Raw genomic sequence first — 27,557 nt, 5'->3', positions numbered from 1 at the left:
GGGACAAAATATTCTACACATGTTTTAATCCTATACCTTTCCTAGTTGGATAACTGCAATCGAGGATTTTGATTTTCATATATAAAAATCAAAATATGCAAGGCGGCTTTAAAATTTTCTATAAATTTTAAATACTTCGACACAATCTTAGTATCAATTCCTTGTCATAATTATAGTTTAGAAAGGAACATAGTTGCAAATCATATAAGAAATTTAAGATAGTATTATAAATTTAAACTAAAAATTAAAGACGGATTCAATAGTGACAAACTTTCATAAATAAGAAGCGTTGGAAAAGAAAAAGAACCTGCTAGTGGAGGATGAATTCCTAGAGATAGGACAGTAGCATAGGAATGTAGAGAAGTTTATTGATGCATATTTTATTATTGTTTTTCTTTAATAACTTGATTGGAACAGGTGCACATTGTCCAGAGAGGAGTTATCCACCCTCTTGTTGAGATGCTTCAATCTCCAGATACACAGCTTAGGGAAATGTGAGCCTCTGCATTGGGGAGATTGGCACAGGTATGTAATGATTGGTTGCTTTTGTTTGATTCTTTTTCATCAAGAAGTTTGCTTTTATTTGGAACTTTTGTGTTCTATTTGATGTAGTCTCTTGACGCTAAGAAATTCATGTTATTTTGTTTAATTACAAGAATTATTCATTATTTATTTATTTCATTGTTTGGCTGTTTATTTGTTTTATTATCTCTTGAATTTTTTATGTTTGTTTTGTTTTTTAAATAATTTCATTACATATATTGACAACGTAGCACCTAAACAATAATTGTCATGGTTGTTTAAATTCATATTTTTCTTTTATTTGAATCATCGATTGTTTATTTCTTTGTGATCAACTTAATTTATCAATCGATTGTTTGTTTTCAAACCTAGACTCTTAATCTAATTATATTGTATTTTCTGAGTCTCACATTTTATTTGCACAGAATGACCCCTTTATCAAGGATTGGTTTCCTGTTGTGTATCATATAGAAAATTTCTAGATTTAAAAATTACTCAAGATATGAATCCATATATATAAAAATGTATGATGAGTCATCTCCAGTGTAGTAAAGGCGTTAAAGCGCACCTAAGGCGCAACACCCTCTTGTGCCTTAGGCCTAAGCCTTGAAGTGCGTGTGCCGCTGATTGAAGTGAAGCGCATAGTAATAAAAAAATAGATATATCAAATAAAAAATAAAATAAATATTAAATATGACATGAATTATCACTGATTTGCTTAGCCAAACTTTAAAATTAATTTTATGTGATTGCAAACATAAAACCATTGTAGTCATTTAAAAGAAAAATCTTAAGCAATAAGTAAAGAGCAAAATAAAACTCGTATCTCTCAATATAATCTAGCTCAACTTCAATAAACTAAAATAATGAACCGATAGAATTGAGTCAAATGAGTTCTTCATAAAATAGAACACGTGATTCAATTTTAGAATCCCGTAAAACTTCATTTAAAATTTAATCCATCTTTGTGTCTTCTCTCAATCCATACAACCTAACAAAAACTAGTCAAAATTAAGTTTAAAGTGTACTCCACAATGAAACTTATTAAATTTGTACAATTTCTTATATCATACAACAATTGGATCGAGTGTAAATGTGTCACGTATAGCAAAAAATTGTAAAAAAAAAATGAAAAAACTGTAAAAGTTGATAAGGCGCGTGCCTTGTGCGCCTCGCACCTCGACAAAAAGCGCACGCCTTATGTTACCTCTCGCGCCTTGGTCAAGGCGAGGCACTAAAAGTGCGCCTTGCGCTTTAAGCGCGCCTAGGCGCGCGCCTTGACTACACTGGTCATCTCATCTCTAAGATTGAACAGATAATTACGTCAAAAACACTATTGTTATTAACCACATACTGCAGTGATTAATATCTTATGTTTTTCTAAAATATTCCAAGTAGACACTGAGAAAGACCTCTGTATTTGGCCCTTTCGGAGCTGGGGGCTGTATTTTGATGTCTTTTCACCCTTTAATAAAATAAAATAGTGCAAAGATCTTATTAGGATCACGTCAAAATGTCTAAGTGAGGATGTAATTTGGGGAATTACAATATAATTGACTGGAAAAATTAACTCGTCGAACTACTGATATTCTCTGAACAAATAGTCAGAACTAGCATCAACTCTCCGAAAGCCATGTAGTTGACATCCTTGCAACCCTTTCTCTATAGCTTGTAGCTCCTGAAAAAGAACAGAATCCCTTCCAGAACCACCACAAAAAGCAAGGACAACTTCACCTAGATGGTCCCTTGCAGCACCACCATATCCAACGCCAGTAGACCTATTTAGATTAAAGTCAACACTCTTTTACAGCTTGAACTACATCCTTGCAACCCTTTCTCTATAGCTTGTAGCTCATAAAAAAGAACATAATTCCTTCCAGAACCACCACAAAAAGCAAAGACAACTTCACCTAGATGGTCCCTTGCAGCACCACCATATCCAACGTCAGTAAACCTGTTTAGATTAAATTCAACACTCTTTCACAGCTTGTATCCTAGACCTACAGAAGAAACAATCAATCTAATCCCTAGGAGATCTGCTGCCATGCTTTTGTATTATGCAAGAAATTAATATATATTTATTTAACTTATTTTTATTTTAATCTTGTATGTGATTCATCTTGAATGTAAAATATCTAAATTAGGACATACCTTGAGTTGATATCTTCATATTGAATTGAAAATTTCTTTATACACGATGTTCTTTGTGCGTCCTTAGAGTTCATTTCCGTCCTTTTTTATTAGGAATTTCAATCCCTTTCTTGAGGTGGTTCGCAAGGCAACAACATATAACTGGCCATGTGTGAAAATTGGTCTGGGTAAATAAACACCAACCTTATCAAAAGTCTAACCTTGACTCTTGTTTATAGTCATAGCGAAACAAACTTTGATAGGAAATTGTTTCCTCCTAAAGACGAAAGGCCATTTTGTACGTCTCACTTGGAGACATAATCATTCGGAGAATAAAAACTGGTTTTCCTATCTTTGTTCCAGTAATAATTGTTGCTTCTATGACTTTTGGAGCAATATTTGTCACTGTGAGTCTAGTACCATTACACAGTCCTTCACTTTGATTCATGTTTTGTATCAGCATAATAGGGACTCCATGCTTAACCTTCAAATTGTGGTTTGGTACTCTGGAAAATTCCAAAATTCTGTTGGATACAGAACATCTTGTTATGCGCACTTTCCTGGGATTGGACATAGATAATCTGCACTTAAGTAGCTTTTTAAATCTCCAGGATTTTTTGAAACAACTGCAGAATTTATTTCGTCTACTGTGTCATTCTTCGGTGCTAGAATACTCCTCTCTTTCAAGTACTTAATTTCTATATACTTATTCACCAAATCTGGATAAATGGTGTTGATGATATCTTCAGCTAAGTTGTCACTTTCTAGAATGAGTAAGTTATTAGGTATTTTGATCCAAGTCGGCTATATTTCTTCATTTATCGCCTTTGCAAGTAGGTTCCCATCTCCTAGATCTAGAACCCATTTGTTAAATTCATCTACAGAACTAACAATGTCATAGTCCATCACGTCACTCTTGAGTCTCATGTTATCACTCAATTGAAAAACTTGACAGTTTTTCCAAAGTTTTGATTTTTTTTTGAAACAACTAGGGGTTAGGGTACCCCAACCTTTATTTATATTAATATTAAGTTCTCAAGTACAACTTCCCTTCTTTATCCCCTTTGATCAATTCACTAATTTTGTGATCCATGGGGGGCATAAAATACAAAGTTTCATTACATTCACTAGTGGCATCTAGGTCTGTAGTATGTAGCTTTGACATATAGTCTGCCACCTGGTTGCCTTCCCTTAGAACATGTTTGAAGTTTACTTCTTCAAACTTCCTTAGCTCCACAAGAATCTGGGCCACTAAGTTGCAACAGTACCATGGCGGGTCTTCTTTTTTGGTCAACATCTTCACCACTCGCACTGAGTCAGATTGCACTTCCACTCTCATGACATTCATTGCTGCCACCCCTTTAAGCCCTTGAAGTACTCCCAACAGTTCTTGATGCAATACTGATAACTTCTTTGAGGTTCCAGTGAACACCATCCCCATTCCAATTTCGCAAAGCCCCTCCATAACCAACTCGTCCATTTTGTAGCGATCCATCTGTGTTTAAGGTCGGCACGTCAGTGGTAGGCTTCTCCCACTTTACCTACTTCTCTTCTCTCTGTTTGAAACTAACCACAATGCCTAGCCTTGTCAACACCATTCTCGTAGCCCCATCTTCTTTAACCTTATCTAGTGATTTCCCAATATACACTCTCATGTTGTTCAAAACCTTAAAACTTACAACTTCAGCTGATAAGTATCTCTTCCTTTTGAGACGCCAGTTCCTTTCATTCCATATCACTTGTACAACTGCGTGACAAACTTGCTTCAAGGGAAATGCCTTCTGCTGAACAAGAAACACTATCACAGGTTAGAAGTACTTCTTAAATAATTGAAGTCTTAGTTTTGAATTTGATTTTAAACTTTTGTCTAAATTAGATGATTCAGGCAAAGAGGTATCTAAGGATTTGTTTTTTTGTATATATCCAATATTGATAGAAGCCAATAAAGGTCAAACTCTTATAAAAACTTATGGTAGATTGGTGATGCGTCTTAGAGCATTCTCAATGCAAGGTGGCTATAGTCACCTTCACAAACTCACCTGATATACCTAGTTTAGTAGAGTCACATGGTGGTGGCTGGTGAACTATTTAGATCCTGTCCCACCAATTATATAAACATTTGAAAACAGGAAAATAAAATAGCGAGACAGTATAAGAGATTCCTTCTGTGATTCCTAACTAGGTGAATTCGTATACTTACCCAAGAAGTTTATCTTGTTGGAAGTTACTTTTCATCAGGAAGTCTTTTTGTGTTTTTAGCAACTAGAGGACTTCGTTCACTCACCTGGCAAAGTCAATTGCATTGGGAAGCTCTATTAATCAACATGTTCTCTCACCTAAAATTTTCTGTTAGTGTGCCTAGAATTTCTTTGGAAAATGGTGGCTTCCTTGAAACGAGCTTTTGTTGTCTTATCAGCTTTAAGTACCTTCACAAACCCAACTGTAAGGGTCCTTGTTTAAGTTTAGCATTAGCCTTGACATTGAATTAAAATCATTTTTTAATGTGTATGATATACAAGATTTAACTTGTGCTTTCAAACTACTTTTTCAGGTCTAAGATGCAACTCCATTCGTGGATGACCATCCTGGAGGTGATAAGGTCTTGCTTTCTGCTACAGGTAAGTATCATCCTTTCACCCATGTATTCTGCTAATGAGTGGGTGATAAGTGCTGGCGGGTTATAAACCAGGGCTTGTGGTGATAACTTTTACCAGTTTACCAACTTAACTTGCATCAACTTTTCATAGGATATGGATTCATGATACGTATTTGAACGTATGCAGGAAAAGATGCGACGAATGATTTTGAAGATGTTGGTCATTCTGATTCTGCAAGAGAGATGATGGATAAATACTACACTGGTGAAATTGATCCTTCAACTGTTCCTTTGAGACCAACCTATGTTCCTCTTCTGCAGCCTCATGAAGAGGCGCCTGTAGCAATTGAGAGGCAGTCAAAATTTGAGAACGTAGAAACCGTAAGTGCTTTTCGAGAAGTGCTTTCTGCAGCAGTTGAGACGCAGGCAAAAATTGAGGATGTTTTGGAAGAAGGGGTCAATGGCAGCTCAAACCCTATTGAATTGTTATTAGATGAGCTGAGAAGAAAGAAGATAAAACAATATTCACATAAGGATCTTACGAGCATTACTAAAAATTTCAGTAATCAAATAGGTTATGGTGCATATGGAGATGTCTTTAAAGGTAAATTACCTATTGGTGTGCAAGTAGCCATTAAAAAACTCAAAGACATCGCAATGAATGTCATGGAATTCACATTCATGGCTGAAGTGAGAACAATGAGTAGTACTTTGCATCGACATTTGGTTATACTTTATGGGTACTGCTTTGAGGCCAATATGAAAGCACTTGTCTATGAATACTTGGAGAATGGATCTTTCAACAAGGTTTTATATGAGAACCGCCTTAATTTACAATGGGATAAATTGTATGATATTGCAATTGGGACAACAAAAGGGCTTTCTTATTTGCACGAAGGTTGCGTTCATAAAATAGTTCACTATGATGTAAAGCCCGGTAATGTGCTCCTTGACTCAAAACTTTGCCCTAAAGTTGCAGATTTTGGAATGACCAAAGTTTCTCAAAGAGATTTAAGTCAAATATCTCTGATTGAGTTTAGAGGGACCCGCAACTATGCTGCCCCAAAAATGTGGATGCAAATGCCAGTAACTTCCAAAAGTGATATTTATAGCTTTTTTTTTTTTTTGATAAACTGCCCTGATTGTATTAATTTGTACATAACTTCTTACAATCAAAACAATTAACATTAACCTGAAAACAAGAAAAGAAAACTGAAATTAAAACAGTTGAAACCAACAGAAGCTGTAAATATATGGTAGTCTCGACATAGACTCCACCAGCTCCAAGCAACCACCAGCAGCACCTCGACTGTGGCATCACTTATAGCTTTGGAATGTGGCAACCACCATCTATTTATAGCTTTGGAATGTTGTTGTTTGAAGTTTTGGGGAGGAAGAGGAATCTTGATGGAGAAAATTGGTTATCTGGAGAAGTTTGGGAAAAGTTCAAGAAAGGGCAACTAGATGAAATTATGGATGACTGTGGCATCACTGACAAGGATAAATCAAAGGCAAAAACATTAGCTACAGTTGCGTTATGGTGTACTCAATACTGGCCTAATGACAAACCAACGATGAGTGTTGTGGTGCAGGTACTTGTGGGGAACATACAACTTCCGTCACCTTGTGATCCGTTTTATCCATATTATGGCTCTTCAAGCGCGGGAGGTGATTCCACCAAAATTAGTGGATCTCCTGCATTACCAATTTCGACCGTAGCATATCAATTTAAATGTAATCTATTAGATTTTCAGTTGACATTTCAGAAATTAGTGAGTCGAAATATTATGTGGATGCCACCTCAAGGTTGAAACTAATGCCAGATGGGCAAATTAGATTTGGGGAAATTTTTAACGACCCACGTCAGCATGCCATCCAATTAATTTGACAGTTTGATTAAATTGAAATGTTTTGAAAGTACAATGTTTATTTGAATTAAAAAAAAGTATGTTGTCTCTTTTGAAACCAACTGCAAAGTTTGATGTATTTTTTGGTCTTTTTCGCTATAACTACAAAAGAAGTTGTAGTTAATTAATCATATGTCTCGAACATATGTTTTTATCTACCTACTATGGAATATGTCATGATTAAGAATAATTTGATTATTCCACATAATGTAGTTCATGACTAATGACTTGCTAAAGTAAGTGAATTTGACAATTTTTGTCTTTTTTGAGAAAAATAATATGTAGAGCGTGTTGCTGAATGCATACACGCGCTGCCCCAAAATGATCAACAGATTAGTGCGATTGTCCCTGCAACTCGACAAACAGTTAAGTTGGCCTGGTGTTTAATTCTTGAAAATATTTTTGGCAAGGCGAAATTCAATGCGAAATATCAGCTTCTGCTGGTTGACATTCAATTGCTGTATGCCTGTATATATGTTGTTATGGCTATGTTTTGAGGCATATCACAAAGCAGTATTGGGGTTGAGGCATATCCCTACCTGTTTCATTAAAACAACCCAAGAAGCTTGCAAGTTACTTCCTCTCTAAGAGTATGATCATTAGAGGAGGTTAAATTATGACAAGACAAAATCACCTAAACTACTAGTTACAAGTGCAAGAAATAAATAAATTAATTAAGCTACATTGATCCTTAACCTTGGATGTGAAATTATGTAATTTCTGCTTGGATGTGAAAAGAATATAGTAGTTCAGAGTTCAAACACATGTAGCTCTACTTCATTTGTCAGCATGCAACTCAAAAGTATAAAATTAAAATTAAAAGATCAATTAAGTAAGACATCATACTGACGTGGTTTAATCCCTACTTCACTTTCTAATGCTTTCCTAATAAGCATGGAAGTATATATATCTTTAGAAGAAAAGAAAAAAAAAACAAAACAAAACATGGAAGTAGTAGAAAATTAATATATTAATTTATTTTTGACTTCTTGTCTTTTCTTTCCTTTCAAAGTTTCAATTGACATTGTTGAATCTTGCAATATGGACACACCCTTATAAAGATGCCTAAGTTGTCACGAACTATTCAACGGTGTGTGTGTTGCTGTGTATGAGTGTGTCTTTATCAATGACTAGTATAAATCGCTTGCCGTAGGGCAAGGAAAATCCCAGTCCATACGGCGTTGATTTAAAAAAAATGCAATTGAAGCCCAGTCCGACAAAAGCCCAGTAGAAACCCATCCAAATTGCAATTGAAGCCCAGTCCCAAAAAAGCCCAGCCGCACTTGTTGACCACTATGAGCATCCCCTCTGGAACTTGGGTCGGATTAGCCCAAGCCTGATGGGCTAAAACCCGACTTTTGATGGTCCTGGGCTTGCATTTTAGATCCGTGGTCCAGGCTCGGTCTTGCAAAGTGAAAGCTCAACCCGGTTTTGGGCTAGGCTCGAGTTAGAATATCAAATAACCGAGAAACCTGAGCCCGTGTACCTATATACATTCCTTTTTTCTATTATACACTTTCCTTTAGTAGATTTATTCTTATCAAAATTAAAATTGAGAATATCCTAGGATTATGGAATCAAATCAATCAATCACGTTACTTTCCCCCTCAATTAATCAAATTCCATTGATTTCATCAAAAGATTGCAACTACTTCGGTGCTATTTGCGTATATAATTGTGAAAAGGTGTCGAGTTCTTTGCAATTGAATCATTCCTTCTGCTGCCTGTTTGTTCCTATCTCTTCTTCTTTTTTTACTGTATTTTTCGTTTTTGTCTTATTGTTTGTTCAATTCTTCACAATATTTTGCTAAGTATGAAACCAAACGAAATATTTTTTTCTTATTGTTTGTTCATCTGTACCTTGTAGGATAAACAGTCTCAATGGCGGAAAATAATAATACCGAGAACAACAAAGAAATTGTTGTTGATGTGATTGATGTTAAGCATGAGGACGAAGCAAAGAAACGTAAAAAGCCTTACAAAGGAACTTCTGATGTTTGGGAGCACTACAAAAAAGTGTTGAAGCCAGATGGATCATCTTCTGGTCGTGCAAACTGCAAGTATTGTGGGAAAGGTCTAGGGGTTGTTAGTTCACAAGGAACTAGCACCTTATGGAGGCATACAAATAGTTGTAAGTTGAATCCCAATCGTTCAAGTAAGGATAAAAAACAACCTGTTTTGTCATTCTCTAATAGTGATGGTGAAACTAATCTTTCTAGTTGGAAATTTGATCAAGAAGCATGTGTAGATAGCCTTGCTCGCATGATTATGATTGATAAGTTACCGTTAAATTTTGTTGAGCATCAAGGCTTTAGACACTTTTGCAACCTTATGCAACCTAGGTTTCAGCACAGGTCCCGCCCTACTATTAGGAAAGCTTGCATGAGATTGTATCTGAGTGAGAAACAAAAGTTGAGAAAGATGTTTGTAGAAACTGATCAGCGAGTATGCATTACCACTGACATGTGGACATCCATCCAGAATCTTGAATATATGTGCATCAATGCACATTATATTGACAAGGACTGGAAATTACATAAAAAAATTATCAATTTTCGAGTTGTCCCAACTCCACATAAGGGTGAGTATATTGGGAATGCTATTGAGTTATGTCTTTTATCTTGGGGAATTGATAAGTTAAACACAATTACTATGGATAACTGTAGTTCAAATGATGTGGCTGTCCAATCATTAATGAGGAAGTTCATTAAAAAAAATGGTTTGTTATTGAATGGTGAATTTTTTCATATGCGTTGTTGTGCTCATTTCTTGAATCTGATTGTCAAAGATGGTGTTTATGAAGTTCGTGATGAGGTGCAGCGAATTCGCAGTTGTGTTAAGTTTGTGAAGAGTTCACCCTCACATTTGCAGAGATTTAACCAATGTGTTGAGCATGAAAAAATTTCCAACAACAGGTCAGTGTGTATGGATGTCCTAGTCGGGTGGAATTCAACATTCTTCATGTTACAATCTACTTCGGAGTTTCAAAAGGCGTTTGATCGCTTAGAAGAGCAAGATCCACAGTTTCAAACTGAAATTGGGAATGAGATGCCAACTGATGATGACTGGGAAACAGTGAGCCAATTATGCAAGTTCTTAGAAGTGTTTTACAAGGTAACAAAATGCTTGTCAGGGTATAGGTATGTAACTTCTAATGCATACTTTCATGAGGTGTTTGCCATTGAAGGACTTTTAGACGAGTGGCCAAAAAGTGAAACTATTTCTTTCTCTAACATGGCTGAAAAAATGAAGCTGAAGTTTAACAAATATTGGGGTAATATTGATAAGATTAACATCCTTTTAATTGTTGCTATAGTTTTGGATCCTTGTTACAAGTTGGAATATGTGAGGGTTTTGCTTTCTGAAAATTCATGATGAGACTACAGTTAAAGACAAGATTGACAAGGTGAAAGCTGTCATGGTTCGTCTTTACGAACAATATCATTCTTCTATTTTGCTTTCTAACTCTATTGATGAAAACAAGTCTCAAGACAAAGGTAGTGATAGTGGTTCTAAATTTACGTTTGGGAAAGCAGCAAATGTGAAGAAAGCTTATAGGCAATTCTTGCAAAAACAGCAAGGCACTTTGAACAAATCAGAACTAGAACGTTACCTTTGTGAGGAAGCTGAAAGCGATGATGAGAATTTTGATATATTGAACTGGTGGAAGCTAAATCAATCCAAATACCGAGTTCTTTCTCATATGGCGCGGGATATATTGGCCATTCCAATGTCAACAGTAGCTTCGGAGTCAGCTTTTAGTACCGGAGGTCGCATACTTGACCGTTTTCGTAGTAAACTAAAACTTGGATTTGTTGAAAGCTTAGTTTGTGGGCAAGATTGGTTTCACGTTTCTGCACCACTTGAGGCGGATGAAGATTTCGATGAAGAGGAGGAAGGTATGTACAACTTTACTTTATAATATCATATAATAATTTTAGTCCATACATAAATCTCGCCTTCTAATATCTTTACATTTTACATTTTCCAGTTGAAATTATCGAAGGCAACCATGCCGGTTGAGTTGAACTTTATAGTTGTTTAAGTAGGAATGGTTCAGCTTAGTCTACGTTGTTAGGTAATTAGATTATTTAATTCAAGAGTAAGTTACTGTGATACTCATGCCTTTAGTTGCTAACCATGTCTAATAGTATTTTTCTGGAATATTTTCAGGTACTTAGCGATGGAATGTACGTGTATGGTTCATTGACTATAAGAATAAAGCTAGGCATTGATCTGTTGCTGCATACATCATCTCAATAAAATAAGCTGTTCGAGATGAACTTTAGAGATTTGTATTTTTATTTATATTGAATAATCTCAGTTTATGTAACTCTAAAAGAGTAAATGTTATTAAATCCTCATTATGAGGAACTTAATCAATTTGATGCAGTTGTTTTATTTAACTTTTCCATAATGGTTTTGTCATTTTGCTCTCTAGTTATATGTTTTGCTTTGGTTGTTTAAGGCTATATGTGAGTTGCTGTTCCTTTAAGCATAATGTTCATGGCAATGTATCTGACATGTGACTGCTTCACGGCCTATTTTTCACAATTTTATCAGAAAACCCGAAAAACCCAAAAACCCGACCCAACCCGACCAACCCGAGTAGGGCTTGGGTTGATATATTTTGGTCGGGCTAGGGCTTGGGCTGAAAATTTCATGACCGACTAGGGCTTGGTCCCGGGCTCGGGTTGATACATTTGAAACTCGGGTTGGGATCGGGTTAGGCCTCAACCCGACCCAACCCGCCCGAGTTCCACTCCTAATATGAGCACACCCCCCATATATATTAGAACCCCATTAACACTCTTGGATGCCACATCATAAACAAAATCTAAAAGTTAGGGATTGGGGTGGTTGGCTCCACACTTCCCTTCTTTGTTATATAGATGTGCAAACACTAAGAACAAATTTCAAAAGCACCACTCGTTACTTGTAGATCGATATGGTTTGGTATGGATAGAAATTTCAAAATAATTTGACTGTTTTGAAGATATCATTCTCTAAAGTGAGGAGATCAACTCTACCAAAATCAGCCTATCCTAAATTTTTTGATTGTGTGATTGTCAACAATCATGACTTTGTTTCGGTGTCAAACTTACCCATGACTCTAGGTGTAAAATATAAACGATATCACAACTCACAAGTGATATACGATAAATTCTAAACACGATTTTAAATCAAAATCAATTGAACAACGTTCATAAACTCATACTTACTCTATCAGTGTTATATAAATACGAAACGCGCTTGTCTGGATCAGGAGCCAATGTCGGATGATCAACAATACTCAATCTTTGTGGAAAATTGAAATCATTTTATGGTACGAGTTCACTCTCATTTTTCCGAGGATTTGAACTCCCCGACCCACGCATAATAGTCTTCCTACGTCTAGCTCGACAATGTTGATCCATTGCAAAAAACAAAAATAAAGTTGGTTGAAAAACGAATTTTTATTTGGTGATTGAAGGGATGGGTTTGGGAGTTTATCTTGCCTGTTCTATGGGGGAAATGGTACTGGAAGAGAATTCACGCGTTTTAAAAAAAAATTGTTTCAATAAAGACGGGACAACTTTTGCCGTGTAAAAAAAAATTAATTCGGCACGGGACAACTTTTCCCGTCCGAAATAAAAAACCAAATTTTCTCAAAATCGCGCTGGTTCTTTGCTTGATTTTAGAAATTTTTATCAACAAAATATGTTGAGGTGTCACAACAAAAAATAGAAATGCGTTGATGATGCTCTAATGCTTTCCTAATAAGCATGGAAGTATATATATCTTTAGAAAAAAAAAAGCATGGAAGTAATAGAAAATTAATATATTCATTTATTTTTGACTTCTTGTCTTTTCTTTCATTTCAAAGTTTCAATTGACATTGTTGCATCTTGCAATATGGACACACCCTTATAGGACGCCTAAGTTGTCACGAGCTATTCAACGGTGTGTCTGTTACTGTGTTTGTTGTGTATGAGTGTGTCTTTATCAATGACTAGTATAATGCCCTTGCCATAGGGCAAGGAAAAGCCCAGTCTATACGGCATTGATTTTTAAAAAATTGCAATTGAAGCCCAGTCCCACAAAAGCCCAGCATAAACCCATCCGAATTGCAACTGAAACCCAGTTCCAAAAAAACCCAGCCACACTTGTTGACTACTATGAGCACACCCCCATATATATTAGAACCCCATTAGCACTCTTGGATGCCACATCATAAACAAAATCTAAAAGTTAGGGATTGGGGTGGTTGGCCCACACTTCCCTTCTTTGTTATATAGATATGCAAACACTAAGAACAAATTTCAAAAGCACCACTCGTTACTTGTAGATCGATATAGTTTGGTATGGATATAAATTTCAAAATAATTTGACTGTTTTGAAGATATCATTCTCTAAAGTGAGGAGATCAACTCTACCAAAATCAGCCTATCCTAAATTTTTTGATTGTGTGACTATGTCAACAATCACGACTTTGTTTTGGTGTCAAACTTACCCATGATTCTTGGTGTAAAATGTAAACAATATCACAACTTACAAGTGAGATTTTGACAAAGAAGAATAAATCTACCATTAGAGCATTCCCAATGCAAGCGAGAATTTTTCACCTCCATGTAGGCTAAATTTCCCTTGTTTCCTACCGTTTTGGTGAAAAGCAAGGTGAGGCTGTCTAATGCAAATGAGTTTGAATCTTGGACGGAATGTTTGATTCCGTCTGAATGTAAAAATTGAAAAAACGCAGCTGACGGAATGAAACATCCCGTATGAAATTTAAAAAAACCGAAAAAACACGCGAGACAGAACGAAACATTTCGTCCGGAAAAAAAAAAAAACACATGAGACGGAATAAAACATCCCGTCTGAAATTCACAACTCAACTACTTTCTCGGTAGCAATTGCTACTATTGTTTTCACTTAGTCACAACTGACCGATTTTGTTACCCTTGCATAGGGCAAGAGTTTTTTTTCCTAAAAAACGGTGAAAATTGTCAATTTCCCTCCATAGTGACTGTGATTGGGAATGCTCTTATATGCTGTAAACTTTGTAAAGGGGTTCACAATGTCGCTCTTTAAAAGGTGCTTCATGGTTCATACAAGTCAATGGGTTTCGATAACCGACCTGAATCAAACCAAACCAATAAAAAACGGTTTGGGTTTTAGTAATTTGGTTTGTGCTCTACCGACCCAAAACCGAACCGAACTGATAAGATATTAGTTTGGTTTCGGGTTTGTCCTTCACAGAACCAATATGAACCCGAACCAATAAAATGACATTTTAGTAATATTTATGATTAATTTTGTATATATTTATTAATTGTGTGGCTGAAATTAATCGATTTAATTTAGAATTTAATAGATTTTATAGTTTTTTATTCTGAAAAGCTCAAGAGGGGAAGACCGGCGCGAGGTCTGAATAACCTCCTAAGGTCTTGCTAGTGGACCACTTCCAATACATTGACTAGTAAACGATAGCAAAACCACACTAAACGTCGATATAGTCCACGAATTTAAACATATAAGAAGAAGGCCCCTTCCAATATCGACTCAGAAGCCCAACATGACTTGCCAAAACTCACCGCTATCTCCATTGCTCTCCTTAATATTGCTTTTCACACTTGTCAGCACCTCTCTTGCAGGTGACATTGCAATCTATTGGGGCCAAAATGGCAACGAAGGTACTTTAGCATCAACATGTGCAACAGGGAAATATGCTTTTGTTAACATAGCTTTCCTCAACGTATTTGGAAATGGTCAAACCCCACAGATCAATTTGGCTGGTCATTGTAACCCCTCAAATAATGGTTGCGCCATCACTAGCGACGGTATTCGAAGTTGTCAAAGCCGCGGAATTAAGGTAATGCTTTCCCTTGGAGGCGGCAGAGGCACTTACTCAATCGCCTCTGCAGCGGACGCGAGACAAGTTGCTGATTACTTGTGGAACAATTTCTTAGGGGGTACGTCTACATCGCGCCCCCTTGGGAATGCAAGGTTGGATGGAATAGATTTTGACATTGAATTGGGCCCTACACAAAACTGGGATATACTTGCTAGGCACTTATCTGCATTTAGCACGCCGGCTAGAAAGGTTTACTTGACCGCAGCTCCACAGTGTCCCTTTCCTGATGCACATTTAGGCCAAGCGCTTAATACTGGTTTGTTCGATTATGTATGGGTGCAGTTTTACAACAATCCTCAGTGTCAATACAGTTCTGGTAACACTGGGAACCTCATAAACTCGTGGAACCGATGGACTTCCACAATTCCGGCTACCAAGATTTTCATGGGTCTACCTGCTGCTACTGGTGCAGCAGGGAGTGGTTTCATTCCTGCAAATGTGTTAACCTCTCGAGTCCTCCCAGTTATTAGGACTTCTGCCAAGTATGGAGGTGTTATGCTTTGGAATAAATATTTTGATGATCAAAGTGGCTACAGTTCCAATATAAGGAGTAGCGTCTAAATGGCTTGTTTGCCAATAAATTTCTTCGAAAGATCTTTCTGTTAGTTGTAATTTGTAACTCTTATGAATAATGAGAATAAGGTTTTTCTCTCCTTGTAATAAAGATAAACACCTGTGGCAGCTTTGCATTAATACTTTGGGATTTTGACAAACTAAAAGCTCAATTCTCCCTGTATACGAAATTCTCTCTCATCCATAGAAGATCCAGGTAGAACCGTAGAACCATCGATGTTCATACCAAAGCTAAATAACGAAGATTTGAAATTACATAAACTGGTTTATCCCTATTTTGTATTACGTAAACTGAAAAGCATGGAACAAAACGCTCTGAAATATTTCGTTTTCTGTTTCGAAATACTAGTACCCGGCACGAAAGGTTGATATCTGCTGAAAAGACAATGACACGATGAACGGGAAGTCGGGAACACGTGAGAATTGTAATTTGGAAACTGGACCGAAAGAATAATAGCGATGGTCAATGTATAACCTTCCTTGTAAGTCCAACTCAAAACCTTGTTCAACAAATTCAAACCATATACAAAGCTTGTAGAAGCATTAAAAAAAAGGACAATTCATTATACAACGCACTACGTTCAATATACAAAGACTCAATATTCATTGGTGAAATATCACAAGTATGGCACTATGGCCTCAACTCACTCTTCTTGCCAACTTAAGATGTGGTCTTTGGTACTCAACTCATTTCTTATCCACTTGTTACTTCAAATCAACTGATGGTCATTGCAATAACTGGTCTTTTAATACTTCTCGTCTCAATCTCCACGTTGCCCATCTCGCTGGTAACTCTCATAATCCTCTTTTCTTTTCTTTTTTCTTTACTTTTGTGTAGTTTAGTTTCTAAGTTTTGTTGGGTTTTGATGGGGTAGGACAGAAAGGAGGATGTATGATTGTGGATTCGACGAGGAGAGGGAAGAGGTTTAAAACTTATACTAGTAAAGCTCATTGTCAAATGCCTGAAGCTGGCTACTACATTGACACAATACCAGGGAGGTTTTTCTGTGTCCTTGATTGCCATGATCGACTTCACAGAGTCAGACTCTACTTCCACATGCGTACACTTCAAAATAATGCAACGTAACAAACCTGCTTGTATCCCTTTGAGTTCCTGGACCATGAATGATCAGTCCCCGTATCCCCACTTACCTTCTTGTACAGAACCATCTGCATTAAGTTTAACACTTCCCATGGCTGGTAGTTGCCAACTGCATTCAGTAGCTTTTGTGTGAACAAGTGTGTTCTCTATTCCTATCTGTCCAGCAGTATACTTGCATTATATGAGTCCTTGATTATATTCAGATTCTTATGATTAAGAACCAACAAAGTCATTTCTAGAAGTTGACTTTATTTTGACCATCGTGCGTCATATATCTCTAGTAATCTGAATGGGCCAACTTGGGAGAGCAAAAGAGTGTAAAGAGTCACTAAGGTTAATTAATTTCAATCTCTACTCCTTTGTCCTTGTGATATCATATCTATGTGGACACATTCTTACAGTAGTCGAATTAAGTTTTTGCTAGACATTTTAAGCAACCTATATTTTCAACAGGAGTCGATTATTACGAATCATGATACTGCAAACACTCTAAATGCGTCTCTTGATTGGGACTGCTCCTTGCACCTTCCTCTATGGGTGTCTAAAATCGAGATGCAGTCTATAGAGGACCGCTTAGAAGAATGGACTAGACAACTTGAAGCCAGTGGTGCTGATATTGCTTCTGTTGCATCCTCCTTGCAAAAACCCCTACGCCCACTGTGGATCTCCCAAAAAAGTCTCATCTGGTTAAATGAGGTACCTGACTATGACTCTTGGGATTTCACCCCGATCATCCTTGTCACTGCATCCATTTCAGTAGGTGTTGTTCAACAGAGGACTAGCTCGGAGTTCAGCTGGCATTATATCTCGGGTGCAGGGGATGACGAGAAAGCTGGGCTAGGGGTTTAACCCCTGATCTTTTTTGGAAACACTCCTATGATCTTATAAGTTCTGGCCCTTATCTATGTAATCAGAAAATAGCTGATATTGTTGAGAAAGACACAGTTTATCGCGCTCAAAGGGGGTAGAGTGCTCTCAAGGCAGCATCAAAGCGCTAGGGTTATTGAGCAGCAATCACTTATCTACTGAAGACGAAGTGTTGGGTGGGTTCTCAGCTGTTACACAACAAAATGGATGTGAAGTCTATGGATGGAAATAGTACGATTTCTTGGCTGGGTTCTACAAACCTTGCAGTGGGCTCAATTCAGAATGGTATGATTCGTGGACTTCTGAAACTTTAAGCCGAACCAATGAAGTTGTATTTTCTACTGAACTTTTTGATTCATGTACCTACCTTTTCATAATTGTTCATAGACAGGATTCAAATGTTTGGTCTAGCTAGTTAAATGTGACTAATGTATTGACAGGTTTCTGATAAGAGTCTAACAACATGCTTCCTTTTATTATACTGTATTGGTGATCAATATCATATTTCTCCTCCAACAATTGAGAATATGTGGAAACACCTACCTTCGATGTAAGTTTGGGAGCCAAGGATCATGTAGACTGCCTAATTGTGGGAACCAAAGAAGAGGAATTATGAAGAGAACTTCTAATTTGATTAAACATTGGCCGCAAGGAAGAATCTGAGATAAATAATATTACAGAATGAATTTACATCTTCTCATGACTTTCATATGTAAATGCATGTTATGGCACTCGTTTGTTCAAACTTCGCGCTATGACTTGATTCTCTTTTAATTGCACATTAAACTCTCTCTCTCTCTCTAAATATATAAATTTTCTGATGCAGGTGGAAACTTCCTTAATGAAGTCGATTGTGTGTTGAATTGTGATACTGAGGCGGTTTCTATGTGTCTTCCTGAAGCTGATGCCTATTTGCATCTACCCATTGTACGTGGTGTGTATTTACTACTACTTTTTCTTTCTTAATTGATTTATTATTATTTTTTTGCTATTTGTTCTTATTCTCATTTGAACATATTGTTACTTATTTTAATTTTCATGGACAGACCTCAAAGTTTGATCGGTATTCCTTGCTGAACAATCTACCATCAGCATTCAATTTTGCAAAGTTGAACTTGAGAAACGGAATTTATTAGTTTGCTTTGAATTTATTAGTTTGCTGTCGTACTGGTGAGTTAGCAATTTGTGCATGTCCTGCGCGGTTGTGCCTAATAACAATTGACTGTCATATAGTTGTACTGTGCTGGTGTTTATGTAGTTTAAATATCTCACTAACATTTATCCTGCTTTGGCTTGTAGGGGAAGATATTAGTATATGCATTTGTCTTGCTATCTTAACATCCTTATTCGACGATAAAGGTATATATATAGAGAGCCAATATTTTTCTATTTTCAGAATCATTTGCAAGTTGTAACTTGTAACTTAAATAAAAGAGAAAGAGGATACTAACTGTTTCTAGACAGCTCTAAACTTGGCCATTGCTCATTATTGAATATACAGTTTTCAATTTGAGCTCCACAAGAAGACAATACTAGTATTCCCAAGTTTTTTTAAATGGTTCTTTTTTCAGATTTCTGTCAAGTTAAGTTCCTTATTTGTGAAAGTGAGTGAAACTTGCACGACGATTCCAGTAGAATTAAGTAATTAAATCATGTAATTTCAGTATTCAGAACATATGACAAATACATGATGTGGCAAAAAACAAATGATTTTTTTTGCAAAAACACAGACACGTGTATATCTATCCTTTAAGCATTTTCTAACCTTGAATCTGTATAGGTACTTATGATGATGGTAAGTATAAAGGGGTGTTTTGGTTTTCTTTTAGATGCAATGAAGAGAGGAGAATGAGCTGAGGTTTTTTGGAGAGACCGAGTTCGCTGATAAGCGAGCTGTCTACGTATTTTCTCTTGGTTTTTTCAGGAGAGAGAAGAATCAGGTCCCACGTAGTTCAAGTAGGTGGTATTTATAGGCTTAAGGGAGTGTTGATCTCTGAGACACGTGTACCCCCTTGTACATGTGTAGGGTGGAGATTATGAATGTGTGTTGGGCTGGTTTTAGTATGAGTCGTGGGCTGATTGGAAGTTGGTGCGGTAGTCCCTATTTCCCGGTGGTGGGAGGTACAAGTAAGATTTTGGTAATGATTACACCTGGTGGTGTTTTTATCTGAGGCGTTCTGTCTCCAGCCGTTTATTCGTCCTGAGATATCCTTGAAGGAGCTCAAGCGTACCACCTACATGAAGGGAGCTGCTCACAGATCGGTCTCGGAGGTCGATGTCCTGAGTTCGCTTATGCTTCACGCGTGTGCAATATTCCTTAATGAGGATATTGCTCCCGATCGGTCTTGGAGGTCGATGTCCTGAGTTCACTTATGCTTCGCGTGTGCGCAATATTCCTTAATGAGGATATTGCTCCCCTACACATCCCCCTCTCAGTAGATTGTTTATGTCCATGGAAATGATCTGCTGAGAGAAAAACGGAAGTACGTGTGGAGCATGAGTGAGCTGGGGTGGACGATCCGATTGAGATGCCGTAAAGCTTGAATCATGCAGCATGATGATTTGGCGGGAAAGGGAAATTGGCACGTGATTGGCGCGTGATAGGATTGTAGCAGTTGGTAAAGAAACATGTCGCCGCGTTATTCGGAACTTTGTGAAGACAGGTCCTTGGAACACGTGTGCGGGTTAGAGCATAGGCTGTAATCATAACTTCTTGGTAACTGAACGGACGGTTGTACAAAATCAAATTTGGGACATTCGAAAGAGTATTTCCTGTTTTCTTCTCCAGCAAAAAACGCAAGCTAGGGTTTCTCAGGTTAGTGCTTCTGCTACTGCTGCTGCCTTTTCATTTTCAATTTGCTTTCCTCTTGTTCAAGTGCGATTTGTTGAGTAGGTAGGTCAGTGTTAGGTTGTAGGGTTTAAGCTTTGGTAGTTGATAAGAAGGAGACGTCATAATGTCTGATTCTGACGATACTCGATCGGAAGAGGTTCGGGAGGTTTCATTAAGTTGTGGTGAGTATGAGGATGATAATGAAGAATCGGTGAGTGTTGGCATTCAGGTTGAGTTGGATGAGGAAGTTAGGGTAGACGAGGGTAATACACGATCTGGGTCGGAAGGTGTTGTGGCCAGTACGTCAGGTCGAGGGGAAAGTTCGTCGTCAAGTGAGTTGCCCCCTAGGACGGTGGATCGTCGTGCTGTGAGCTCGTTCCCCGAACTGAGGGCAGCTTATGGGATCAATGTTCCCGACCTGGAGATATACGAACCGCGGTTGAGTGAAAATGTACGCAGTGAGGAGTACAACCCGCCGAATGGTGGGGTAATTATCTGTGAGGGCCAGCTGAGAGCGTATATGCAAATACCGTTCTCGAAACTGGTTTGTGACTTCTTGGCTCATTGTTGGAAGTCTCCTTGTCAGTTTGTTGGTAACACCTAGCGACTGTTTAGGGTGTTCGACCTGTTGAATGCGAGTGGGGAATACCACATAGGGGTATCCGACATAATTGAGCATTATGTTGTGAGGCGATCTGGTAACCTGAACTTTAGTTTGCAAACGATGACGACGCGTTCTGCTGTGATTGACGGTGTAAGCAACGAGGCCTGGACAAAGAGGCCGTTGCTACTAGTTGGCAACTACTGTGCTAGCGGATGTAGGTTGCAAACTAGGATTTGTAACATATCCGGTGGGTAGGAATGTCTATCTTTTGTCGCTTTACTTGGTGATTTACTGTTGTTCTAACTGGCCCGTGTCTTTGCTTTGTCTGCAGATTTTTCTGTGAAAACGCGAACTAATCGTGGGGAGATAGAGAGGTTCACGCGGCTGACTTGAGCGGAAAAACAAGTGAAGCTGCCCGAATTTGCTCATTTCTTTGTGGAAAAGGGTGGGCCTGCGATCCGGGAAAAAAGAAAGGCTCAAAAGGACCGAGCTTCGGTCGAGACTAGGCGAGGGTGATGGAGATCTTGTAGCGAAAGTGATCGATAACAACACGGAAGATAGGAACCGGGCTCGTGGCGGCTTGAGGCGACCCTCGGAGGTGGTGCTTCGGGGTGGGGGTCGAGCTCGACTGAAGGGGTCGATTGATGCTCCTTTAGAGTTGGAGACGGTGGTCTTCAATCCTCGTGTAAGGAGCGGTCGGCGAAGAGAAGAAATGACGCCCTCGAAAGCAAGATCTTTGCCCGAAAGTTCGCATGCAGCATGCTCTTGGGGAAAGCTCCAAAGACGGGGCGGTTCCCCGGTGGTGGTCAGGTAGTCTGTCAGCGTTACTCGCCGGAGTTGGGTGCGACCGGAGCAGGTCATGGACTTGGCCAACTTTGGGGCGGGGTCTAGTCCATCTCCTGCGGTGCGAGAACCCAGTCCGTTGGCGAAAGTGAACCACAAAGTGAGTAGAAAATCTGTTATGGTTGCTGATGACTTAGAGTCACAGTTTGTGTATTTAGACGACAACGAGGTTCAACGGACTGTGAGGCGAACTGACTGTAGCTTCAGGTCGAGTAAGGTATCGGCTTGTCTACTATAATAGATAGCTCTGGACGGCAACCGTAAGGAGCTGGATGACAGAGGGCCGGCCGATAACCTGAAGCGGATGGAAATCGCGCAATGTCTGGTACGTGGATTTGTCCCCCTTTGATGTATCGGTGCGCTTATGTATGCATTACGCGACACAGTTATTAATATATGTGCAACCGCAGCTTGTAAGTGGGTTTGAAGTTGAAGGAGATTGCTTTCGGTTCCAAGAGAGGCGGATAGAAAGCCGGTAAAGTTGTCGACGAAAGCTGAAAAACGTTCAAGATGCCGCTAAGATGGAACGTGAGGAGCTTGAAGACCTGAAGAAAGCACACCAAGCTCTGAGTCTGGCCAAGATGTTGAAGGATACCGAGGCAGAAGATATGAGGCTAAAACTACAGGGTGCTGAAGAGAACGTCATTGCAGCGACTGTGGAAATTGGTAGGCTGAACGAGTATGCCTTTGCTTGCCTGCAAGAAGGTTACTCATGACGCTTCACGAAGGCCTATGGCCCTGGATCCGACTTTGTTGAGCTGGAAGCGGACTATAACGCTTTGAAGGAGGAGCATGCACGCGGGATGTCTCGCATACCAGCTGAAACGCAAGTCGCGGAGATGTCGGTAGTGTTCTCGCTTCTTCCGGTGGTCGTTCGAAGCCGTGGTACGTACCGCTGAAAATGCTGCCGTGGTCCGAAGTGCTTATGAGTTTGGATTTGGATGGAGTGTCTGTTGTGGTTGACGGGAGGGATGCTGAAATTGACGAGTCACTTGTGGCTGGAGAGCTAGTTGTTGCGCCTAGAGATGGCGAGTTGTAATTTCATCTTGTTAATCTGTTTGCTTGTAAGCTGTGATACAATAGAGCTGGTTTCCTGGGGTAACCATGTGATGATGAATATTGCTTAGCCGGGTTGGATTTCCTGAGTACGCTCAGCAACTCGGCTAAGGAACGAACTGTGGTTGTGGCCTGTCTGAATAGGTCATTTTTTGCTTATATGCTATGCTCGTTGCTTGCTTCCCTGTTGTGGGTGTCGCTTACTTAATTGAATGTATGAACGGTGACACTGCTTTAACTATGCATGTCAGATAGACTGTGGTGATAACGGACCTCCAAGTGACCTGTAGGCTTGAATGAGCGTCCTGTCGTTAAATTGTCTTTAGCTTTAGGTGCCGCCTGCAATGAGGTTACTAGATCGCTGTGATCTGCACATAGAGTAGGACGTATGGTGTTCTGTTCATTACCGAGAATGGGAGTATTTCCTCACGTGTGTGACACGTGTAGAAAAATGAGCGGTTCAAGGAGCGTAATGATGGCGGGCAGGTGGCCTGACGTTTGGCGACTCAAGGTAATTATGATGTGCTTAGGGAAAAGACGTTACCTAATAAGTAAAACTGTTCGTAGAATATCAAAGGTATTTGCTTGGCTTCTTGTCTTAGCTCATCATCTCTGCCTTATCGCTGTGCACTACCTTCATCGCTGCTTCTACAGGTACGTTTGTTTTCATTTTTGAATGTGATCTCTTTGAGAAGGAGTTGGTGTATAGTTTTAACTCATGCGGTGTTATCTCTGTTCGTAGGTTTGATCATGGCAAGGTGTCGCCCATATGTGAGAGGAGAAGGGAGTATGAGAGAGACTTCGCCTCTGATAATGGTGGAGATGGAGTTTGATCCTCATGTGAACGGTGATCGTGGTAAGAGGAAGGCTGTTTCTGTAGGAGTCAAGGGTAACAAGCGATCTAGGAGAGCTGGTCGTCCGGCTGGTGGCATTGTGTTTAGGTCACCACAGTGAGTAGGCGACACCGATCGTCATGCTACGGAGCGTAGCGACCTGAGACAAGGTCGCCAAGTCGCTGGTGAGAATTCGTCCCCGCGATGCGGGGATGTGGGGAGCGAATTTTACTACACGGGAAGACGGGAAGAAGCGTCTGATGAAACACTCGGATCAGAAGCTTCCACTCGGCACCCATAGCGACTAGCCTTCTGAAGGGGATCGTTTTGGATGGTGACAAGGCGGAGGTGAAAGATGAAGATATGGAGACGTTGTTAGGGACGATGGATATGGCTGCTTGTTTGGTGAGCTCCTTATGCGCTAAGTTGTTGTGTCTATTTCCAGGGCAATTTTGATCTTTAACTTCGTACGCGTAGTTTCTTGCAGGGTATGATAAATTGAAAGATGCTGTGCAAAACGTTGAGATTGATGATAACCCTCACATCGAGCTAGGATGTATGCGAGCTGCGTGGGGGGCTGACAAGAGGAAGCTAGAGGTGATGACCAACAAGTATCATAATGCTACTGCCGAGAACATTGCGTTGGTTACGGATATGACTGATCTAAAGGGGGAGTTAGCTGAGGTGACTGCATATGTTAAAAAATGTCAAAGGGTAGCGCAATGAAAACCGATACCGATACCACGGCCGTGATATGCCGCTCTTGACGAGAAGTATCACGTCATGAAAAGCGGCCCGAAGGCGGGAGGCGGGGGCAAGGTATCTTGGCGTGAGGTCTGAGATCTGCTTGCGACACCGCTTCTACTAGCGCTGCCCCAGAAGATAAGCATGTCTTGACTGATATTTGATGATGCAATCTATCTTTGTCTATTTTAGCAAAAAATTGTGAGTGTTGTTTACGTTCTCCTCTCTTATATGAGAGTTAACAATAGAGTTGTGTCTTCAAGCTTGCCTGAGCAGTTCGCTACTTTGGTACAGAGAACTAGTTTCCACGGAAGTGGCAGTTCGATGCTTTGTTAAATTTGTAATAGACACCGATCTGGATTTCCTGGGTAGTCCCAGCAGATCGGTGGATCTAGTTGTTGTGGCATCAGCCAAGTACTGCTACTGATTGTGTTCAGAATGCATGTTTCTGCTTAACTGCTTGTAGTTAGCATCCTGCTTATTATGCATGTGGCTTGAAATAACTGAGGAGCTTGAGACTTAGATTAGAGACACGCGTTTTGCACGATTAAGCGTTTTCTTCCTTGTTCATCATGTTATAAGAGAAGAAACGCTGGGAGCATTCTAGATAATCTGAGTCTAGAATTAAGAGTTCTCCACTAGGTGCATTGATCTGAGCTTAGAAATAATACTCAAGAGAGTGTTTTGCTCAGGCAGAGCGTGTTGGCTTATAGAAGCATAATGCTCATGGAGAACGTTCTTGTATGGTCGACTCTAGAAGTATAGGTTCTTCGACGAGTGAGGTTCGGAGAGGCTGTAGAGCCTGTAAGCTCCAGAGAGTTGTCTGCTCACGGAGAGTGTTCTCGTATGGTCGATCCTAGAAGTATAAGTTCTTCGACGAGCGAGGTTCGGAGAGGTTGTAGAGCCTGTAAGCTCCAGAAAGCTGTCTGCTCACGGAGAGCGTTCTCGTATGGTCGATCTTAGAAACATAGGTCCTCGACGTGACAAGACTTGGAGAGGCTGTGGAGCCTGTAAGCTCCAGAGAGTTGTCTGCTCACGGAAAGCGTTCTCGTTTGGTCGATCCTAGAAATATAGGTCCTCAACTTGACAAGACTTGGAGAGGCTATGGAGCCTGTAAGCTCCAGAGAGTTGTCTGCTCACGGAGAGTGTTCTCGTTTGGTCGATCCTAGAAATATAGGTCCTCGACTTGACAAGACTTGGAGAGGCTGTGGAGCCTGTAAGCTCCAGAGAGCTATCTGCTCACGGAGAGCGTTATCGTTTGGTCGATCCTAGAAATATAGGTCCTTGACTTGACAAGACTTGGAGAGGTTATGGAGCCTATAAGTTCCAGAGAGCTGTCTGCTCACGGAGAGCGTTCTCGTTTTGCTTGCTGAGAGCATTAGACCATGTAAGTGTACTGGTCGTTCTTCCAGTGCGAATTGTATGACTTTTCGATGCAAGTAAATGGAGTAGATTGTAATAGGCAGCATAAGAAACTTAACCTTGAGTTTATACTAAATGAAAAACGGAACATACAACATCAGTGATTTTACTGATAAATTTTTTTCAGCAGATAAGTATTCCAAGGGCTCCACAATTTCCCCTCTTGGGTTTTTATCCAATATGCTCCATTGCCGACAACGCGTTCCATGATGTATGGGCCTTCCCACGTAGGTGCTAACTTGGAGTCGTCTTGCGTCTTTTTTAGCACTAGATCACCAGGCTGAAAAGATCTAGGATGCACCCGTTTATTGTAGGAGTTCTTCAGAGTTTGTTGATAAGATGCGATCCTGATGGCGGCTAAGTCACGCCGTTCTTCTAGCAAGTCGACCTCTTGTGCTAAGACGGAGTCATTGTGTCCCATCTCTACGAGCTCTGATCGAGTCGTAGTGACTGTCAGTTCGGTGGGAATTACGGCTTCTGTGCCATAACACAAGGAGAATGGAGATTCCCCTGTACTGGACCGAGCTGTGGTGCGGTGAGCCCACAAAATGTTCTCCAACTGATTTGGCCATTGGCTCTTGTTCTTTTCAATCTTTCTCTTCAAATTTTCTAAGATTGCCTTGTTGATGGCTTCTGCTTGACCATTACTCTGAGCGTATTGTGGAGTAGAAAATGCATGAACGATCTTCCACTTGGCTAGAAATTCTTTAACTGTTTTGCCTTTGAAATAGGGGCCATTGTCCATCACTAGTGTATGTGGTAAACCAAATCTGGTGATGATGTGAGTCCAGATGAAGTTTCTGACATGCGATTCTTTGACATGCGCTAAAGGAATGGCATCGACCCACTTAGTGAAATAGTCGGTTGCAGCTAAAACGGCGCGAAAACCGCTTTTTCTACGTGGAATGAATGGTCCATGATGTCCATGCCCCACATGAAAATGGCCATGGGCTCGCTTATCTTGATCAAGACGCTGAAATGGCCGGATGATGATGTTGTGGCCGAATGTTTGGCATTTTATACACTTGAGGACGTATGCTTTGACATCGATCTGCATATGGGGCAAAAAGTATCCTTGGGAAATTGCTTTGTGGGCTAAAGAGCGACCTCCGGCATGGTTTCCACATTCTCCTTCATGGATTTCTGCAAAAATCGATTGACCCTGCTCTGGAGTAATGCACCGCAAGTGTGGTCCACCAGCAGATTTCCTGAATAACTTGTTCAGAAATAAGCAATAACGACGAGCTTGATATAGGATTTGCCTGGCCTTAGTACGTTCTACAGGGAGCGTGCCATGCTGGATGTAGTCTATGATGGGCTGCATCCATGTCTGAGTCAACTGATTGGCGGAGAGAGGGAACAGATCGCTTATTGCTAAGGCGTGCTCGACTTGATACGCAGGTCCGTCGACTACTTCAATGAGTAGTTGTCTTGGGGCCTTGATTCGGTGTTTGAGTGGCTAAGTAAGCTAAAGTCTGCTGCGTGGCGTTTTCGCCACGCAAAAAATGATGTATGGTAGCTTTCTTAAAAGAAGGCAATAAATGATGGACGACTTGAAGATATTTCGAAAGGTTACCTTCATGGGTAGTGTACTCTTTTGTAATCTGGCGAACGACCAGTTGCGAGTCACTAAA

The 27,557-nt window shown here is 39.7% G+C and overlaps 2 protein-coding genes, 1 long non-coding RNA gene and 1 pseudogene across 4 annotated transcripts; 3 read left to right on the top strand and 1 right to left on the bottom strand.

Moving 5' to 3' along the window:
• Window positions 1-324: 324 nt before the first annotated feature.
• On the bottom strand, window positions 325-5,087 carry LOC147472837 (uncharacterized). The gene is made up of 2 exons (XR_015210667.1): window positions 4,853-5,087; window positions 325-4,433 (listed from the first exon to the last, which is right to left on the bottom strand). It is a non-coding gene; the product is annotated as an uncharacterized LOC147472837 (long non-coding RNA).
• Window positions 5,088-5,153: 66 nt separating this feature from the next.
• Window positions 5,154-7,652, top strand: LOC147472836 (PR5-like receptor kinase). Its single transcript, XM_086588146.1, has 5 exons — window positions 5,154-5,157; window positions 5,211-5,270; window positions 5,436-6,392; window positions 6,632-6,840; window positions 7,566-7,652. Exons 1-5 carry the CDS (start codon window positions 5,154-5,156, stop codon window positions 7,650-7,652), a joined length of 1,317 nt encoding a protein of 438 aa, XP_086444272.1.
• A 7,026-nt stretch (window positions 7,653-14,678) lies between these two features.
• On the top strand, window positions 14,679-15,742 carry LOC147472835 (acidic endochitinase-like). Its single transcript, XM_086588195.1, has one exon. The coding sequence runs from the start codon at window positions 14,711-14,713 to the stop codon at window positions 15,608-15,610; it is 900 nt and encodes a 299-aa protein (XP_086444321.1). The 5' UTR covers window positions 14,679-14,710; the 3' UTR covers window positions 15,611-15,742.
• Window positions 15,743-17,064: 1,322 nt separating this feature from the next.
• LOC147472834 (uncharacterized) lies at window positions 17,065-19,110 on the top strand (annotated as a pseudogene). The gene is made up of 4 exons (XR_015210674.1): window positions 17,065-17,876; window positions 18,418-18,518; window positions 18,638-18,761; window positions 18,891-19,110. The product of XR_015210674.1 is annotated as an uncharacterized LOC147472834 (transcript).
• Window positions 19,111-27,557: the final 8,447 nt, after the last annotated feature.

This window comes from Coptis chinensis, unplaced genomic scaffold, assembly GCF_015680905.1.
Source record: "Coptis chinensis isolate HL-2020 unplaced genomic scaffold, ASM1568090v1 utg724_pilon_pilon, whole genome shotgun sequence".
NCBI classification, from domain to species: Eukaryota; Viridiplantae; Streptophyta; class Magnoliopsida; order Ranunculales; family Ranunculaceae; genus Coptis; species Coptis chinensis.
Note: the sequence above shows the minus strand (reverse complement) of the source record. Positions and strands in the feature narration are given on the sequence as shown.